Below are 19203 nucleotides of genomic sequence, written 5' to 3'. Positions count from 1 at the left end.
TAGGCGCTGACTCCAGGGGAAAAATTAGTGGGTGCTCTGCACCCAGCAGCAGCCAAGCTCCCTGCCCCACCTCACCTCACCTCTGCCTCCTCCCCTGAGCGCACCGCGTCCTTGTGACTCCACCTAACTCCCAGCACTTGCCACCGCCAAACAGCTGTAACAAGCAAGGGAGTGGGGAGTAGTGGGAATGTGGTGCACTTGTGGGAGGAGGCGGGGAAGAAGCGGGGCCGGGGTGGGGATTTGGGGAAGGAGTCGGAATAGGGGCAGGGAGGGGGCGAAGTTGGGGCGGGGACTTTGGGGAAGGGGTTTGAATGGGGAAGGGGGCGGGGCAGGGGTGGAGTCGAGGTGAGGCCGGGGACAGAGTGGAGTCAAGTACCCACTGGCGCCAGTAGAAGTCGGCGCCTATGCCATGGTATGCCTACATCTTGAATACTGCATGCAGTTCTGGTTGCCTCATCTCAAAAAAGATAAATTAGAATTGGGAAAAGTACAGAGAACGGCAACAAAAATGACTATTGTTATAGAACAGCTATGAGGGGAGATTGAAAGGACTGGGTCTGTCCATTTTGGAAAAGAGACGACTAAGGGGGAATGTGATAGAGGTCTCTAATATCACGGCTGGTGTGGAGAAAGTGAATAAGGAAGTGTTATTTACCCCTTCACATGGGAACAGCACAAGAGCTGGGTACGATTGTTATTACTGAAGTCAATAGAGTGCAGAATTTGGCCCATACCATCAACAATGGACCTTTGCCACAAAATTCAGATCAAGTTCCAAATTCCAAAACACCCCCCTGCCCACCCACCCCCACACACCCAGCCCCTCCTGTCACAGCTTTGGGTGTTTGGACGGAGGGTTTGGTTCAGCCAATTTCATACGGCTCCCTCCAGCTATGAAGTGTGGATCTGGATCTGGGTTTAGATTCAACCCTCAGTGCTGGGACTGTTCAGATCTGAGCACATTTGATTCAGGCCCATCTCTACAGCCCATACTTTACCCTCCCACGCGATTCTGGAGAGGGCTTTCAGCAGCAGTGGCTAACGCTCTGCGCTACGGGTGGTGCGAGGAGGCTGCACCATGGCTGCAGGGTTCATAGCTGACTCCAATAGAATCCCTTCAGAGCCAGCTCCACCAGCCTTAGTGCTCCCCCCTGCATCCAGCCAGCCCAGCTGGCCAGTGTGGGGCAGAGGCATAGCCCTGTCTGCACCCCACCCTGCCTTCCTCCGCACACCTTGGAGAAGCTATTGCTGGTGGAGGCACTAGCACTGTGCAGGGACTCTGCTCCTAGTCCCAGGGCAGATTCCTGGCCCCCTCTCCCAGCTGTGCCGTGCAATGCTCACTCCGTGCCAGAAAATGCCAAGGTCTTTAAGGGGAGGTATTTGCCCACAGAGAGCCCCTTACCTCAATGCCCGTTAGTGCCACAAACAAGCGAAGGATATCATTGGTGCCCTCAAAAATGCGGAAAATCCTCAGGTCCCTCAAGACTCTTTCGACACCAGCTTCCTGTGCAAACAAAGATCTTAATAGACTCAAGTGATCCCAGCAAGAGGAGTGCACACAGCTGCCTTAACAGAGCATTGCGAGCTCCTGAATACAGTCTTAAAAATGATGCATGTGGTTCTACTCTGGACGGATGGAGCCAAGCTCGTTTACCTGCATGTATCCCATTCCTCCAAGGACCTGGATGCACTCATCTGTGACGTGCCAGGCTGCTTCCTAAAGATAAAAACATCACAGTGCAGCAGAGGGGAATGTTTCTAGTCTCGATATGATAACTCAGATGTGTCAGCATAATAGCAGTTAGCCCAGTGGCTCTGGGCAGTCCTATGTGGGCCTGCGTTTGTTATAATACTGTAATGGCAAAGGTAGTTACCTATTAGTTACCTGTGCTGTAACTTAGTGACATGCTGCACGTGTCCATCCTGATTCAGGTGGGTGCACACCCAGGGCATCAAAACCAGAGACCCTTTTCCCCTTGCAGAACCCCTCAGGGCAGCCCATGCACACACCTCAGGCTCATGTTACCAGGTGATGGTATAAAGGGAGAACCCTCCTGAGTGGTTTGACTCCAGTGTAGAGGGGAAGAGGTGGGTTGTGGGACAGACGTGTGCAACACACCTCAAAGGACAACAGTCACAGAACAGGTAAGTAGCCATTTTTTCTTCTTCAAGTGATTGCACATCCCCATTCCACATCAGGTGACTCACAAGCACTTTGGCAAGGACGATGGTTTTGGAGTCTGTCTGAGCAAGGACTGCAACACCGCTCATCCAAACCCAGCACCATCGCTCAGTGCCTGGGAAACAGCTTCATATCTAGTGAAAGGAGGCACCAATGACCAGGCTGCAGCTCTGCGAATATCAGTAATGTGCACCTGATGCAGAAATGCAGCTCGCGCTGCTTGAGCTCTTGTAGAACGCACTGAAACTCTTCCCGGCCGAGGGACCTTAGCCTTGGCAGAGCACAGTAGGGTGCAGGACGAGATCCAGAAAGAAATTCTCTGCTCACAGACAGGGTAACCCTTCAGTCTGGCAGACAAAGACATGAACAGCTGAGGAAACAGCCTAAATTGTTTGGTCTTGTCCAAGTAACAAGCCAACGCCTTTTGGACATCCCAAGCATGGAGCCCTCCTCATCATTACGAGGTTTCAGAAAAAAGCTCGGTATGTAGGTAACCTGATTAAGGTAGAAGTGCGAGACTACTTTAGTTAGAAATGTAGGGTAAGGATGCAAATCAACCTCATCTGCATAGAAAACTACATCTGGAGGGTCAGCACCTAATGCACGCCGCTCTGCTACCCTGCTGGCAGAAGCAATGGCCACCAGGAATGCTGCTTTCATGGAGAGATGAAGCAAGGAATGTGGAGCCATCGGCTCAGAAGGTGGAACCATTAGAGCCGGCAAAAGCTGTAGGATAAATATGACATTAAAGAGTTAGTGTTACCTTAAGTTTGGTTAAGGAAATATCTGTAATATGAAGAAAGGCCCTGACTAGCATGTAGAAGGAAGGCATTGAAAAGAATGAGGTACAAGGCCAGAAGGAATGAGGGAGGGAGGGTGTTTGGTTTGAGAATAACTGAGGAGATAAGGGGAAGGTCTCAGACCGACAGGGGTGGCTGCGGATGAGGATTATAAAGGTGTGCTCCTGCCCGAGTTTGCATAACACTGTTGGAATCAGAGGGACAGGATTAAACGCATATAGTAGCTTGTCCTTCCATGACAACAGGAAATCATCTGATATAGATCCTGGGCTGTGACTTGCTCTGGAACAAAACAGGTGATACTTCCTGTTCAGACGAGTAACCAAGACATCTATTTCTGGTACCCCCCACGACTGAAAGATGGATCTTGCAATGTCCGCTCTAAGGGACCACTTGTGATCCCTGCTGAATGATCTGCAGAGACAATCTGCCAGGCAGTTCTGAACACCTTGGTAGGTGTGAAGCTTTGAGTGTGATTGTATTTTTGATGCAACCCTCAAACTCCCATAGATCTACAGCCTCTGGGCAAAGGCGATCCCACCTGGCACTCCCCTGCCTGTTCACACAGAACACAGCAGCAGTGTTGTCCATGAGGACCGGTACTGTACATTCCTTGAGGTGTGGAAGGAAGGCTTGACATGCCAAGTGAATAGCTTGTAGTTCCAGAACATTTCTGTGGAAAGAGAGTTCTTGATCTGACCAAAGACCCTGAGTCTGATTGTCTTCTAGGTAGGATCCCCACCCCAAGAATGAAGCATTTGTGACCAATGTCATGGAGGGCAGAGTCGAGGAGAAAGGAACCCCTTTGCATACATTGGCAGGGTCCACCCATCAATCTAGGGATGACAAGACGCTCGCGGATATGTGAGTCAGCATGTCCAAAGGATGAAGAGATGGTCAGTAGATTGACTCCACCCGCCTTGCATGGCTCTGTGGTGAAAAGGCTGCCATGCTGAGTCACATATGTGCAAGCTTCCCTGTGCCCCAGAAGTCTCAGGCAACTCCTTACTGTTGTGCAAGGATAGGCATTGAGGTCTGCACAGAGGTCCTGTATTGCTTTGACTCTGGCCAGGCACAAGTGTGCTCTTGCTGAAGTGGAGTCTAGATCTGCCCCAATAAGCCTGATTTTCTGCACAGGGATGAGTACTCACTTATCCTTGTCAGAACGAAGGAGTCTCTGAATCTTGTTGATGCCAACCCCCCCCAATGTCTGGAGCATCCCTGAATTAACCAGTCATCCAGGTACAGGAATTCCTGGACAACTGCCTTTCTGCATAGCCATGCACTTTGAAAAGACTCACAGGGCTGAAGATGGACTGAAAGGCAGGACAGTGAATGGATAATGAATGTTAATCATGATGAACCTTCCTCCTGCAGCTCTGGTGGATAGCCTTGTGGAAGTCATTCAAGCTGAGAGCAGCAAACCAGTCTTTGGGATCTAGAGATGGATAACAGAGGCTAGAGTTACCAGGGGAAATGTTATCTCTTTATGTATTTGTTTAGGTTTTGCAGGTCCAAAATAGGTTTGAGTCTTCCCTCAGAAATAATGGGAACAGAATCCCTTCCCCCAGCGTTAAGGAGGGACCTCATTGGCTCCCAACTGTAAACCAGATTGTATTTCTTGGATAAGAAAAGCCTTGTGAGATTGGCCCCTGAAAAGGGACTGGGGCTGGGTAGGTAGGTTTGGGGAATAGAGACAAACTGCAGGGAATATCCTAGTTCCACAGTGCTCAGTATCCAGTGTCTGGCTGAAATATGGGTCCAATCAGCTAGGAAATGGGATAACCTGCTGCCAAAGGGAGTGATAGGAGAGATGAGATACAGACACAGTGGTACTCTAAGTCCAATAGGCTGCTTAGAGGTTGAACACTGTCTTGATGAAGTAGAAGCAGGAGGAGGAGGAGGTGGCCTTATCCTGTGGAATTTATGTCATCTCTGCTTGATCAGGCTGCCTCCGAGGGTAAAATGGCACCACTGGGTTGTCTGAGGATGAAAGTGCCTGAAGGTTCCTTCCCAGCGATCTAAGTGCTGCCCTAGAATCTTTTTGGGAATGCAGCGTTTCGTTGGTTTTCCCTGTAAACAAATTAGGGCCCTTAAATGGGAGATCCTCAATTGTCAGTTGGATCTCTGCTGGAATCCCAGATCTTGCAGCAACAAAGAGCGTCACATCACAGGCACAGATGCCATCACTCTAGCCTCAGCCTATTCAAGACGGCTTGATGGGAAGATTGGACAACGCTTGTTAATCACAACTCAATATTCCTGTCTAACATCTTCTGGCAGTTTGTCAATAAAGTTAGCCTGTTACCAGAGACTGGGAAACTGTATCTGACCAGGAGAGCCTGGTGATTTGCTATCCCAACCTGTAACCCTGACATTGCATAAATGTTTCTTCCAAAAAGATTTTGCAGTGAAAGAGTTTTTTGGAGTCATTATTTTGAGGTGGATTTGGTGTGACCTTGGCGTGATTTATCATTGACTACACTCACCACTGAGCCCAGGGTAGGGTGAGAATAGAAAAGTTCATGACCTTGGAATGGCACTTGGTATCTGCTCTCTATTCTCTCAGCAGTGGGAGGAAGTGATCCTGGTGTTTGCCATATAATTTTTGTAGGCTCCAAGACGGCTTAATTAATCACTAGAGCTACTCTACCAGGTCCTGAGGTATCTAAGACATTTCTCCAGACATTTCTCCTTGTCTAAGAGATGACTTAGACAAGTGAGGTCTCGGAGAAGTACGTAAAGTAGACGGCATGCTCCATGGATTCCAGAGGGCCCATGGATAAGTCCTGGGGCCCCAGTGAAAAGTAGCCCTTGGCCCCTTGTCTCTAGACCTGCCCCTGAGAGAGCCCCTGTACCAAGATCTGGATCTCCGCGAGGAGGATAGAGAATTATGAGATCTCCTATAACAGGACTGGGATGCATAAGATTCCTTGGAGGCATAGTACTCCATGGTGCAAGTGACTGGGACTTGTGGCAGTAGTGGGACAGCATGATGGCTGACCCCGGGAGAGTATCAAGTGTTTGAGTTCCAGCTGCTCATCGTAGGTACCGACATTTGCTGTGCTGAAGCCGGAATCGAATGATACGTCACTGATGATGTAGACAGCTCCAGAGCTTGTGAAGAAGTAGCTGCTACCTATGACTCTAGCTCTTGTACAATCGGGGAGTCTGGTATCAAAAGACAAAGCAAGTCTCCAACTGCTGCGTACAGGCTGTTGTTGGTGTCGAGGATGCCATGTACCCGTGTGCAGACAATACAAATGGCCCAGGCCAAGGTGTTGGTCTCAATGGTACAGAGGATGGTACCAGAGTCCAAGACTCTACACATATTGCCAAGGAAGCATGTGGTACTGAGGAGCATGTAGCCAGAGCTGGTCCATACCTGGCTGACTCCTGGAAGGGCCGGTCAGGGAGTGGGAGATTCTTGATGAGGAAGATCTGTTAGGCTTAGAGGCATGTGGGTCACAGGATTCAGCTTCTTCTGGGGCCCTGGAGAGGGAGAACGATGCCTCCCTTATGAACCTCTCTGAGGAGGGATAACGGAGACGTCCGGGGGTCACCCCAAGGATTGTGTGCCAAGCAACAGGGCTCGGAGGGAGGACGCAAGTCAGCTTGCATCTGAACACAAGAAAGTCTCACTTCCTAAAATGGTTTGGTCCTAATTCTGAACACCCTACAAATCAGACACCTACCCTGAACATGGCTCTCCCCCAAACCCTTCAGCCACCAGTAGTGAGAGTCACAGACAGACAGAGACTTATTAGAGCCAGAACTTTGTTGAACACCTGGGGACTTAGGCATGTCCCGGCACTGCGCGTCGACAGGGCTAACTACAAGTCTGAAAAGCCAAGAGAAAATGGACTGAAATGAGCCACTATCTAACCAATGAACCAAATTATTTACAACAAATTACACACTTCTCTCAGCGGGACAGGGAAGATTTGTGCAAGCACGCACACATGCGCCCTCCCCCCCCGACCATGGGTGGTGAGGAGGGACTGAAGGGGGGCTGGGGCCCTTTATACCATCAGCTGGTAGCATGAGCGTGCAGGGGTTGCATGTGCTTCCCTGACAGGTACCACTCAGGAAAAAGTTCTTCAACTTCAGCGCGCTGGGCATGCAGACACCTGACATGGCCTGGCCATATGCAATCACTCAACGAAGAACTGCAGGTACTGAACTGCTGGGTTCTGCAGCTGATTCTACAAGGGCTGCGACAGCACGGCACTGCGGCAGCAGCTGGGCAGTCAATGCAGGCAATTCTGAGGGAAACAGCCTGGTCTGGAGAGAGACTTGTAGGAAAGCCAGCTCCAATGGACACTGTTTAGTCACACCTGTCTGAGCAATCTCCCTTTGCATTGTCCATGCCCTGCAGTGAGAGCGCAATAAGAACTGGGTGGTTTGGGGCGGAGGGATCTTCCAGGAGAAGGGTGGGACAGGAACAAGCCGCCTGCTGGAAGCAGGAGAGGCCGATCGTAGTCTGGGAGGGAGCTGCTCTCTGGCTCCAGGGTTGATTCCTCAGGCGGGGTTCCTGTGGGTGCAATCCCTGGGATGCAATGCCACCAGAGAGGAGAGAATACCTTGCCTCTGCAGCACACCCTTCCCTTCCAGTGGGACACCGACGTAGGAAAGCCCTGACACCTGCTACTGCTCAGCAATGGGGCAGCATGAGCCCAACACTGACAGGCCATGCTTGCTCTAACCCCTCCTTGCGGAGACATCTCGCACTGGGAATCAAACATACTTACTGAGGCAAAAATCTTGCTGATTGCAGCTTCGAGCTTGTAATCGGGCACCTTCATGTCCATGTTGGCGCTCACCACATAGGCCATCGACTGCAGGGAAGCCAGCCATTTGCCTTTGGTTACACTGTGTATGTGCCAAAGACACCACCTCACACCCCAAGGTACACTGTAGGGAGGGCCTGGCTTGGCTTGGCTCCATCCTCTCCCTCTCTTCTGCAGCAGGCACTGCCCATCACAGGTCCCATCTCAAAATCTAGCCCTCCCATGCTGTGCCCTGAAGGCATAAGACTCGTCCTGACCTGATTCATAAGGGCAATACCCTCTCCTCCTTCCATCCCTCCTCAGCCCAATTCCCTGCCCTGCACACAAGAAGCCAGACAGTCAGCGAAGGGCAAGCTGAGGGGCAGGAAGATGCAGTGGATTTCAAGTCTGTATAACCCTGGGATCTTGTCATCATTAGCCTCATCCCCCTTCCACCACACACCGCCCAGGGGTCGTTACACTCATTTGTTCTATCTCATTTCCAATTAGACTGTAAATGCTGGGGCAGGGACCAGGCCTTTCCAGGTGCTCAGAGAGCACCATGCACAAGGGGACCAGCTCCTGACTGGGGCAGCTGGGCACTGCTGCAATACCACCAGGGCTGCTTCCCAGCAGGTATAAACCATCTTAAACCAGCTCATAACAGAGACTGCTGCTAGTAATCCTGCCGCCCGCTTCACCCACGGCCCGAGGGGGCACAGCAGCTAGTGCACAGCTCAGCAACAGGCCACAACCATTAGGGGAAAATGCATGTTTCAGGTGATAGTTGGAGGAAGTTGTGTGGGTGGGTGAGAGAGAGAGAGAGATACAGTCCTTGTCCATTAACGTTCCTCCTCTCCTGCAGAGTGAAGTCCCTGGAATTGTGAGTTCCTGGATTGGTTGGCCAGGATGGGAGAGGAAAGGGGTGTTTTGTTGGGAGGATTATAGTTGCTTGTTTTTTTAAACCCAAGGCTGCTTCCAATCTGCAGGACAAGAGAAATTTTAAAGGGCCAGAGCTGTGGGCAGCATGGAATTACTCACGCTGGAATTTGGCCATGACGCTGAGGTTAACACAGCCCCAGTTCTATGAACCAGTCTATGGGAACATTGCCAAAACTCAGCACAGTGCTCCCAACACCACTCTGGGGCACTGGCTCAGAGTCAGAGGGCCTGATTCTTCCCAAATGCACATGGGTTTCAGGCCAGCTTTATGACAGAGTCTTTATGGCATGACTCCCACTTTACACCAGTGTAGGCAAGCACAGAATCAAGCCCAGAGAAATAAGGGCTGCTCAGTGATTTGCCAACACCACCTGGAAGTCTCAACCAAACACTGAACCAACCCAGCCTGCCACCTCAGCCTCTGAGATATGACACCAGCACAAACTGGGATGGCAGCAGGTAAAATCTGTTCTGTTTGATATAGATTTTTATACCATCCACATCACTGTAATATCTGAGCGCCATCCACTCATGCATTAAATAACATCTAATATCAAGGGTGGGTCACTTTCTCTCATCCACTCCCCAGAGGGAGAACTGGGTGTGCAGTGGACGGTTTTGTTTTTTCATTGTGTTTATTTATATGACAACACTGCTCTGTGTTTATATCAGAGAAGGCAGGTCAGAGAATGTGCCTGGGGCTTGAGAAGGAAGCGGGGAGGTTTGGGATGGTTCTTAGTCCATGGTGAACTTCATTCTACAGTCTGGGGTGGGACCAGCCCCCCAGAACATCCTGTCTCCTGAACAGACAAGCTTTACCCTGAGAGTTCTGCTGTGCCTGGGCAATGGAGTTGTTGACCATGGTCTTGATCCTGCAATTAAGAAGAATTTCTCACCTCCGTAACATAGTGCAGCATGGCCATCCGCGCAACTTTCTCCTGAATAGCCCCATAGTTGCTGATCTTGTCTCCAAACTGCTTACGATTAGCAGCATGATCAACCTGGTGTTATATAAGAACACATGATCACAGCAGGAAGCTAATGTAATACAGAAAAGAGGAATTTTGTCTGTGTCCGAGCTGCAAGATTTGGCCATATATTTCAATTTTAAACAAAATCAAGTTAGCTAATGTTTATAGGAATATCTATACTAGGATGTCAAGCCCTACGTAGCTTGTGTCAGCCAAGCTTGCTCCACACCCCAGGGGCTCTTGGCATCTCTCCCATCCCCACAAGATCCCTGTGAGCCATCTCCTGCCCCCTCTAGTGCAGGGATTCATTTGGGTTGGGGGAGCCAACCCTCCCATTGGCTCCCCCATGCCACAGGCTCTGTTTATATTCCATTTCCCCCTTTTGGGTTTTCCAATTTCCACCAAAATCAATAGGCTTCTGCCCAGTGATGCCTAGAAAAGTTTCTGAAATTTTGCAATTGATTGGATACAGCATTCCAAAGGTATTACATTACATCCAACCAGAAACGCCACCAAGTTAATTCTAAGGGTCTTGTAAGCTCAACCATCAACTTAACTCCAGCCCCAAAATCCCAGCCCTTAGCCCAATCTCATCCCACTACACAAAAGAGAGAACAAGAAGAACTTCTGTCTAAAAAACTAACCAAGTAAACTAAGGCCCCAAATCTGGACAAGTCTTACAAGCATGCGGAGAATCCCACTGAAGCCATCAGGACCACACATATGCTTAAAATTAAAATCAGACATTGAATGCATCTGATGAAGTGAGCTGTAGCTCATGAAAGCTTATGCTCAGATAAATTTGTTCGTCTCTAAGGTGCCACAAGTCCTCCTTTTTTTTTTTTTTAAAGACATTTAGCTGTAATTCTATTTGTCGAAATGCAGATCTTTGACCTGTTGGCTCTTCCAGTATCAACTCCTGTCTCTCTCTCTAGATACACATGTAATATGGGTTTCTCAGAGCTGTTCCACCCTGGGGAAGTCCCACAGAATAACTGACCACTGCGTCTCACTGACTACGCTCTGCTCACATGTGGGACAGATAGACAGTCCATTTTCACTTGCCCTGCACAAACCGTCCGCGCTATCTAACCCTGTGTAAAGAACAAGAACCTACAGCTTTGACAATCACTCCACGCATGGTGCCTGACAGGGCGGAGGCCATCCCAAAGCGCCCATTGTTCAGTACGTGCATGGCGACCACAAAGCCTTTTCCAAGCTCCCCAAGCAGATTTTCTGCTGGCACCTTCACGTTATCAAAGTGCACTTCAGCTGTATTGGAGCACTTGATCCCCATCTTCTTCTCCGGGGGGCCACTGACAAAACAGAAGAAAATGAGAGATGTCCTCAGCCTGGCTGTGACCTTTGGACATGCACACCTATCTGCACGTGCAGTTTCTGCATTTGTGCCTGCAAATGAGCATTCTCACATGCGTACTGGTAACTGCACACCCTGGCCCTGACCCTGCAAAGGGGCAAGTGCCCTGTAACTCACAGTGAAGTCAATTGAAGTTGAGGGGACTCAGCTTCTGGTAGGATCCAAGTTACTTGATCTACATGTGATAAAACCTGGCAGTGTGCAAAGGTGGGTGCACGTTTACATGTGGTAATTCTGTGTGCAAATAAAATGTTAACACAATGTCTTATATAGAAACAGGGAGCAGTTTAAACATAAAATAAATTAAATAACCATTGCCCATTTCTAAAGGCTCTGGAACAGTCACGTTGTACCCTATGCCGGACCATGTAGCTGCATAACCTCAAGCACTGTGCCCCTGGTAATGCCAACAGTTCTCTCCTAATGTTTGTCATACTCATTGTAGCAAATCGCTCAGCAGAGGGAAGTTTAAAGGAGCATGGATTATATTTTGTTATAAATGGAAAGTGGAAGTGATGCGTGAACATAATGGTCTAGCACCCTCTTGTGGCTAGAGGCCTGGAAAGCAGATCCAAGGACTTCAGCACCTGATAGACAGCTGGATAATCATTATAGCATCCCTGGTTAAAGTCCCACCCTATGATGCTTGACCCTACAAGGTGCTGAGTCCCCCCAGGATCAGGCATGGCATTTGGCATGGCAGGATGGTGTGGTCAGATGTTCGGCTGCGAGTGTGTGTTCTCCCAGTGTGCTGTCCCAGCTCTGCGCAAACAGCTGGCACAGCAGACCTTGAGTGAACTGCCCAATCATCACAAGATCCGTTAAGGTATGAAGGCACCCAACCAGGTTTATTGTTGATACGGTACTAGTATCCCACAGACTCTACCGGACCACTAATACATGTATGCCTGTAACAATGGACCAGCTCAGTGAACGGCGGGACTTTCTGTTCCTCCCTTGGCCAGGCAGAGACACTCCCTTTGAGGGAGTGATTATATACATCAATACAAACAAGTTACATACTGCCCCTCTGACGTAGTTAGTTTACACCCTCCGACAGTTTATAGACACCTGTAGACGGTTACACTCCATCACCTTGTACGTCTTTATCCATCACACTGTCATCCTGACCTTATCTTTAGGATGGGTCAGTATGCTGCTGTTACCTTTAGGGATGTGTTGGTATTGGGGTGTTCTGGTACCACGCTTCTGGAATGTGTTTGTGTGAATGCTGTATGCCCAGCACCTCTTAGGAGTGTGTGTTTTTGCAATATCAGCCCTGTTCTTGCCAGATTCTGTGAGCAGGGCCTGCTTCTAGCTCACAGCCTGATTTTGCTTTATATCAGCAAAGTTTTGACCGTTACTTTAGCCCAGGCCTCAGGCCTCATACCAGGCCTCTGATACAAGGACTTATGTCTCAGTCTCTCTTCCTTCTACATTCCCCCACTTTTTGTCTTTTTATGGGGAGGATGTTTACCCATCATCCTGGAAAAGCATAACGCATGGGCTGAAGATGACCCAGTGGGCTAAGCACTGTTATGTGGTTACTTTATTTTGCTATTTATACATTTATGCCCCACCTGTCCCTTAGTTTGCACATTCCCTTGTACAACTGATGGACAGATTTTATTTTTTAATTGTGTTTGTTTTTTTATGGTGGGCCTGGGACCAGGACTGAGGAATGTAGTTTTATGACTGAGCTTTGGGGGCACTTCTAGATAATGAAGGTGCATGGACAGTATGGATATGGCGTATATATTTGTACGTCATGTATGGGTATATATGTAGAGTATGTGTGTGTACAGATGACAGCACTTTATATTTAAGCATAACAATTTTTTTCCAGTCTGGGTGGTGTCATTTGACCTTTATGGTATTGCAGATAGCAACATGTTCCTATTGGAGCAATTACAGTTACCACCTGTATTACTGTGTTTTGAAACATTGAGATAGGCATTATTACAGTCTATTTCACAGGGCGGTGTATATGAGAAGTAAAACAGAAATTTGGACTAGTGACATTACAAATGATGCCTTTATATATAAATGTTTTGTAACAAGTTACTGTACCATACTGTTCATCCATATTATAGGTTTCAGAGTAGCAGCCGTGTTAGTCTGTATTCGCAAAAAGAAAAGGAGTACCCGTGGCACTTTAGAGACTAACAAATTTATTAGAGCATAAGCTTTCGTGAGCTACAGCTCACTTCATCGGATGCATTTGGTGGAAAAAGCAGAGGAGAGTGATGAAGTGAGCTGTAGCTCACGAAAGCTTATGCTCTAATAAATTTGTTAGTCTCTAAGGTGCCACGGGTACTCCTTTTCTTTTTCCATATTATAGGTTACCCTTACTGCTGGTTACCTTTCAGTAAACTTTATTGGGCAGGAAACAGGAACTGCTAGCTTTTTGGTTTTTTTTGGTTGCACTGCTCTGTGATACCCCAGTAGCTGATATAGATTTAGTTGTTTTTTATGGATGCTGCTTTTTAGATAACCTACTGAATGGACAGTAACTAGTTTATTAAATATTGCTGCGTTAGGATTTAGTGTTGGTACCCAAACACTGAACAAAATTGTTTTGAATAACATGTGCTTTATTTAGGATGCAATGTTAGTGATCCCAAAGCGTGACTGGTACTACCAGGGAATTTGTTTACCCAGTTTGTAGTTACTATGTAACTTAATTTTTTTTATTCATTTGGTTGGGGTTTTTTTTGCTTGCATGTTGTTTGTTGCCATTTGTTTGTTGATTTTTGCCTGTGGGTTGGTTTAACAGTTTAGTAAAGTTATGCACATTGTAAATGTAGTACATCAATAAAACAGTTGCTTTTACACAGTAGCTAAATTGAAATTAAATGACAGTTTATTTTGGTCCAGCTAGTAGTTTGTAGCTGATTGCCAATTTAATTGTCCATATATGGTAGACTGAAGTGTAGTTGATCAGTTTTTTATTTATAAAGCACTTCATTTTTTGATGCTTGGGTTTGTTTGTTTGTTTTACTGCATACTGATATCTGGTGTTTTTGTGGTGTGATTTTTTTGGTGTTTTTGGTTTGAAGAATGCAACCTTTAACAGCTTAAGTTAGTTCACATCTTAAAGTGTTTGTTTGTTTGTTGGACATGTTTGTACACGTGTGCAGTACCAGTTTCAGACAAGCTGCAATTCAAGGCCACTGGGAGGGCACCAGCTGAATGATGACTTAGTTTTAAGGCTACCAGGCTGCTAATCTAAAATCCAACCCAGCAACATTAATATCTGCTGCCATCTTTTGGCACCTCACTATGGAGCTATGAACATTCAGTGGCATCAGTAACTTGTACAAGCCAGTTCAAGAAACCTGCTCAGAGGAGAGCTGTGACTAACTCCAATATTTTTAATTTCACCACAAAAGTGAAGTCAGCCTATGAAGACAGTCAGGAGAGGAAGGCTATTCTACTGTCAACTAGCCAGGAGGAAAATAGCAATAAATAACAACACTTAATATTTATTACACTTTTCATTGTTAAAAGTGCACAAACTAGCCAATGATAACACCACTTTTGGGTGGAATGGGAAGTATTGCTATCGCCCTTGAACTGACAAGGGAATCAAGGCATACAGCAGTTAAGAGACCTGCCGAAGAGCATACAACAAGTCAGTGCTGGAAATACAGTTCCTGGATCTTAGTCCTAGGCTGAGCCTTGTAAACATAAGGACATAGGAACATAAGAATGGCCAAAGTGCAGGGGGTCTCAAACTTCATTGCACCGCGACCCCCTTCTGACAACAAAAGTTACTACAAAACCCCAGGAGGGGGGACTGAAATATGAGCCCGCCTGAGCCCCACTGCCCTGGGTGGGATGGCAGGACAAAACCCAAGGGCTTCAGTCCCAGGCAGGGAGCCTGTAATCTGAGCCCTAGTGTCCAGGGCTGAAGCCCGTGGGCTTTGGCTTCAGCCCCAGGAGGTGGGGCTCAGGCTTCAGCCCCAGGCCCCAGCAAGTCTAAGACAGTCCTGGTGACCCCATTAAAATTAGCTCACGACTCACTTTGGGGTCCTGACCCACAGTTTGAGAACCACTGCCATAGTGGGTCAGACCAAAGGATCATCTAGCCCAGAATGCTGTCTTCCAAAAGTGACCAATGCCAGGTGCTCCAGAGGGAATGAACAGAATCGTGCAATTATCATGTGATCCATCCCCTATCATCCAGTTCCAGCTTCTGTCAATTAGAAGTTTAGGGACACCTAGAGCGTTGGGTTCCATTCTGATAATAGCCATTGATGGGTCTATCCTCCATGAACTCATCTAGTTCTTTTTTGAACCCTGTTATAGTCTTGGCCTTCACAACATCCCCTGGCAATGAGTTTCATAGGTTGACTATGTGTCATGTGAAGAAGTACTTCCTTTTGTTTGTTTTAAACCTGCTGCCTATTAATTTCATGAGTGACTCCTGGTTTTTGTGTGATGTGAAGGGGTAACACTTTCATATTCACTGTCTCCACACCAGTCATGATTTTATAGACCTTGATCATCTCCTGCTGAGTCTCTTTTCTAAGCTGAACAGTCCCAATTCTTTTAATATCTCCTCAAACCGTGCCAGTTAAGTTATAAACTTCTCTCACCTGGTCACGCCCCCAAATGCTCTCTCCACAATGAAGGCTGAGATTTTGTCCTTCACTTCCCCTGTTGGCTGCTTTACCGGGGTCTTGGCGAACACTGTGAAGATCTCAGCTGTCCCTCCATTACTGGAACCCAAAGCAATTAGGGAAACAGTGAGTCCCAGCTCCCGACCATCTATATTTACTCAGGCTCTTCTCTTTCCCTCTCAGTGATTTCCCTTTTTCCATTACCTCCTTTTACATACACTTTTTTACTGCCGTTAATAATAACAACAGCTAGTCTGTGTGTAATTAGCCCTAGCACAACACTTCACGCTGTCAGAGACAAACAATAATTCATCTTCGTCCCTCCTTGGGGGGAGGTAATTAGACTGCATTATCCAGAGACAATTCAGAGGTGAGACAGATGGTGGATAAATTACACACACTGGTTGAATGAGTGCATCCCACATACTAAGGCTTGCATATATACACAAGTTGTAGTGCTTTACCCACACCAGTCTAGTTAAAGTGATACAATGCCTCTAGTACAGACACTATGGGAGGAGGAATAAGCTATAGCACCATATGGACCCTTTATACCAATATATTTGAGTGCATACCAGAGGTTGTACCAGTGTGAGCAATTTGGTAAAAAGTCACACCCCTACCTGACAAAGTTATACTAGTGCCAAATCTATGTGTGGACCAGGCCTACGGGGCAGAAGGGGAAGGCTGTAGCAGGAAAAGGAGCCAGGGATGGGTAAGGTAAAGTCAAGTCCCTTTCTTTTAGCTAAGATCTTGTTATACCTTCCTGCTGGCTGTCTTCCCTGATATAAACCTGCTCTTCCACCCCCTCACCGTAACTTTCTCTGACACCTGATTACTGACATACAGCTGGCACCACCCATCACATACCTTAGAACGTGACCTAGAGAGACAAGGGACTTGCCCAAGTCCATACAGGGACTCAGTTGCAGAATGGGGGCTAGAACTCAGGAGCGCCTCACTCCCAGCATGCTGCTCAGTACACTCTACCTCGCTGCCTCTCCTTGGGCCACAGGAAAACATCCTGATTCATTCACTGGGACCTAAGCATGTGCTGAAATGCTGTCTTGGCTCAGGACCATAGTTAGCCCTGATCACAGATGCTCTAACATCTTACACCCTACCCAGCAGGGGCAGGGGAGCTGGTTCAACCGACGTTAGAAACCACTCTTCTGAATCATCACTTCAGCTCTGCACCATAAGGTTTGGAGAAGCCCCACATCTCCTCCTCCTTCCAGACCCACAACTGCCTCTCTGTACCAGGGTGTGATGGGGCCTGCTTACCCCGCACTAGCCCAGACAGGGTTAAGTCCATATTATTGACAGTGGGACTGGGCATACTCCAGATGCTCTAGCAGTATAAAGGGGAGGAAGCCCAGCTCATCCTGGGCTGGAGGCTATAGGCAAGGACCTGTCTGGGAAGCTCCTGCGGAGGGCCAGCCACAGCCCTTGACTGTGCCGGGAATCAGAGCCTCCCTGGGCCTGCTTGAACCCCAGCGACTGGTGGAGCCACAGGAGGCTGACCCCAAGCAGAGCTGGGCCCAGACTGCAGGATTCGTCCCGTCCCCACTGCCGAGGACCCTGGGCCAGACCTCACAGGCTTTTTGAGCTCCATTTGAAGTGCATTTCCTGCTGTTATGCTGAACACGAGCTCTGATGGCTTTGGGCACTTCCTGTGTCACTGGGGCCTGGAGAATCTCCCAGCTCTCATGGGACCTCGAGGAACCCTTTGGGCCTCTTGGCTTCTCTCACCTGATCCATATTTTCCCGCCGTTCAGCGTGTAGAATTTCCCACACTCGCTGAGCTCTGCGAGGGTTTTAATAGATGCTGCGTCTGAGCCACTAGACGGCTCCGTCAGGCAGAAGGCAGCGATGGTCTCTCCTGCAGAAGGGAGTAGAACGGTCACCGATGGCACAGCTTTTAACAGCACAGAGAACACAAAACAACCCACATGCAGCCAGGGCTCAGCCGGGGGCCCAGGACCTCCACTGCCCTGAGGGTTCCCACCTACGCTGCAGGGAGTGAGTCCGTGGCAGGCAGGCATGTAGGGCGGGATGAGGATGGGGTGGGGTACATCCATGCACACCCCAGGGCGACCAGCTGGCCGTATGTAAACAGACAGCTACAGAAAGCTGCACTTTTCTGCAACTCAGCTGGTGCTAGCAGGTGGCTGCCTTGCCTTAGGTATCCCGCAGATCCCCTGCTGGCACAGCGACATGCCAGCCTGCAGTGTGAGATCAAAGGCTGTGTTCTGATAGGGCTTGAGGGCTTCTGCACTGAATTGGCAGAGCAGTGCAGAGAAGCTTGCACAGAGCTTGTCTGTGATACACCTAGTTCTCCCCACTGCTGTCAGCCGTCCGCCGTCACCACTCCTCCCCACAGCCTGCAAGCAGAGTGCTGAAAGCCCAGCTCAGAGCAGTGTCTGGGAGACCTGCAAGAAGCCAGGAGGGTGGGTAAAGATCTACATTATACCTTTCATAGGGCACAACAGAGTGAAGAAAACAGGCCCTGTTTCCTACCAGATGCTAGCTTGGGCAGGTATTTCTCCTTCTGACTCTGGGTCCCAAAGAGCAGGATTCCCTTAAAGCCGATGGACTGATGAGCACCAAGGCTTATGCCCACACCAAGGTCGTGCACTCCAACCACCTCCACTATCCGAGCATACTAAAGGGAAAGCAAAAGAGAAATGGTGGGGACGAGGATTAGGTTGGAACCACTGCCCAGTTTGACCTTCAGATGCTACAGCTTCTGGGGACTAGCAAACACTCCACATCAACACCAATATTAACACTGCTCCCCATCTGCTCCTCCTAATCACCCCTGCCATGGCCCAATGCAGGACACTGGGGGCACATACTAGTCATCAGGAGCCCTCAGACACTCTCAGGCCCATTCAGCTGGCTGATCCCTGCACCGCACTGCGTCTGCCTCACAAGGGCCGAGGGGAGGAGGTAGGAGAAAGTTTGGGTAGAACTTTTTAAAAGAGGGAAAAGAAAACCCACACCTAGCGAGATATGCACATTGGAGATGTTACTGATACATCATCTGTCTACCACTGTGTCTGTCTTGTCTATTTAGGGACTGCCTCTGACAGTTTGGCTGAGCAACACCCAGCCACGCGCTACTGCAGAATTGATGGTAATGAATATTTATTGATGGAATTAGTAGAAAGCAAGACTCAGGAAAGTGACTAGACTACTGTCATATAGCAAGAGGATACCAGGCCTGGGAACAGAACCTGGTTCTCCCAGCTCCCACGCTGGTTCCCTATCCCACACTGCCTCACCTCTGAACTATCCAGGTGATATTTTCACACTCCCTAGCTACTATAATGGGCACAGGATAAAAACCTAACTGGAGGGATGGGTGGAGCTCAGCATGGCAGCTGGAGGCTTTCCAGCGACTGTTGGTCTACTGCCTGGAGGAACAGCCCTGGTCTGTGCGGGGCTGACAGGTGACATGGCTTCAGAGTTCTCAGATCTTCCAGAGGGTTAGGCCAGGTGGGTACAAACTGGCTAACCGTATTTTCTGTGCT

At 48.6% G+C, this 19203-nt stretch overlaps 1 protein-coding gene across 4 annotated transcripts in view; it reads right to left on the bottom strand.

Annotated features, from left to right (window-relative positions):
- LOC119861618 (very long-chain specific acyl-CoA dehydrogenase, mitochondrial-like) overlaps positions 1 to 19203 on the bottom strand; it is a 63234-nt gene that overhangs the window by 15280 nt on the left and 28751 nt on the right. For 3 of the 4 annotated variants that reach the window (XM_038416944.2, XM_038416947.2, XM_043492489.1), the window contains 8 exons: positions 18188 to 18332; positions 17420 to 17549; positions 15644 to 15766; positions 10782 to 10980; positions 9590 to 9694; positions 7734 to 7820; positions 1655 to 1717; positions 1403 to 1504 (listed from right to left, as the gene is read on the bottom strand). In XM_038416944.2, the coding sequence (XP_038272872.1) occupies positions 1403 to 1504; positions 1655 to 1717; positions 7734 to 7820; positions 9590 to 9694; positions 10782 to 10980; positions 15644 to 15766; positions 17420 to 17549; positions 18188 to 18332 (954 nt within the window). The remainder of the gene's footprint in view (positions 1 to 1402; positions 1505 to 1654; positions 1718 to 7733; positions 7821 to 9589; positions 9695 to 10781; positions 10981 to 15643; positions 15767 to 17419; positions 17550 to 18187; positions 18333 to 19203) is intronic. The other variant, XM_043492490.1, reaches the window with a different exon arrangement.

This window comes from Dermochelys coriacea, chromosome 9 (assembly GCF_009764565.3).
Source record: "Dermochelys coriacea isolate rDerCor1 chromosome 9, rDerCor1.pri.v4, whole genome shotgun sequence".
Lineage (NCBI taxonomy): Eukaryota > Metazoa > Chordata > Testudines > Dermochelyidae > Dermochelys > Dermochelys coriacea.
This window is presented reverse-complemented; position numbering and strand designations above follow the sequence as displayed.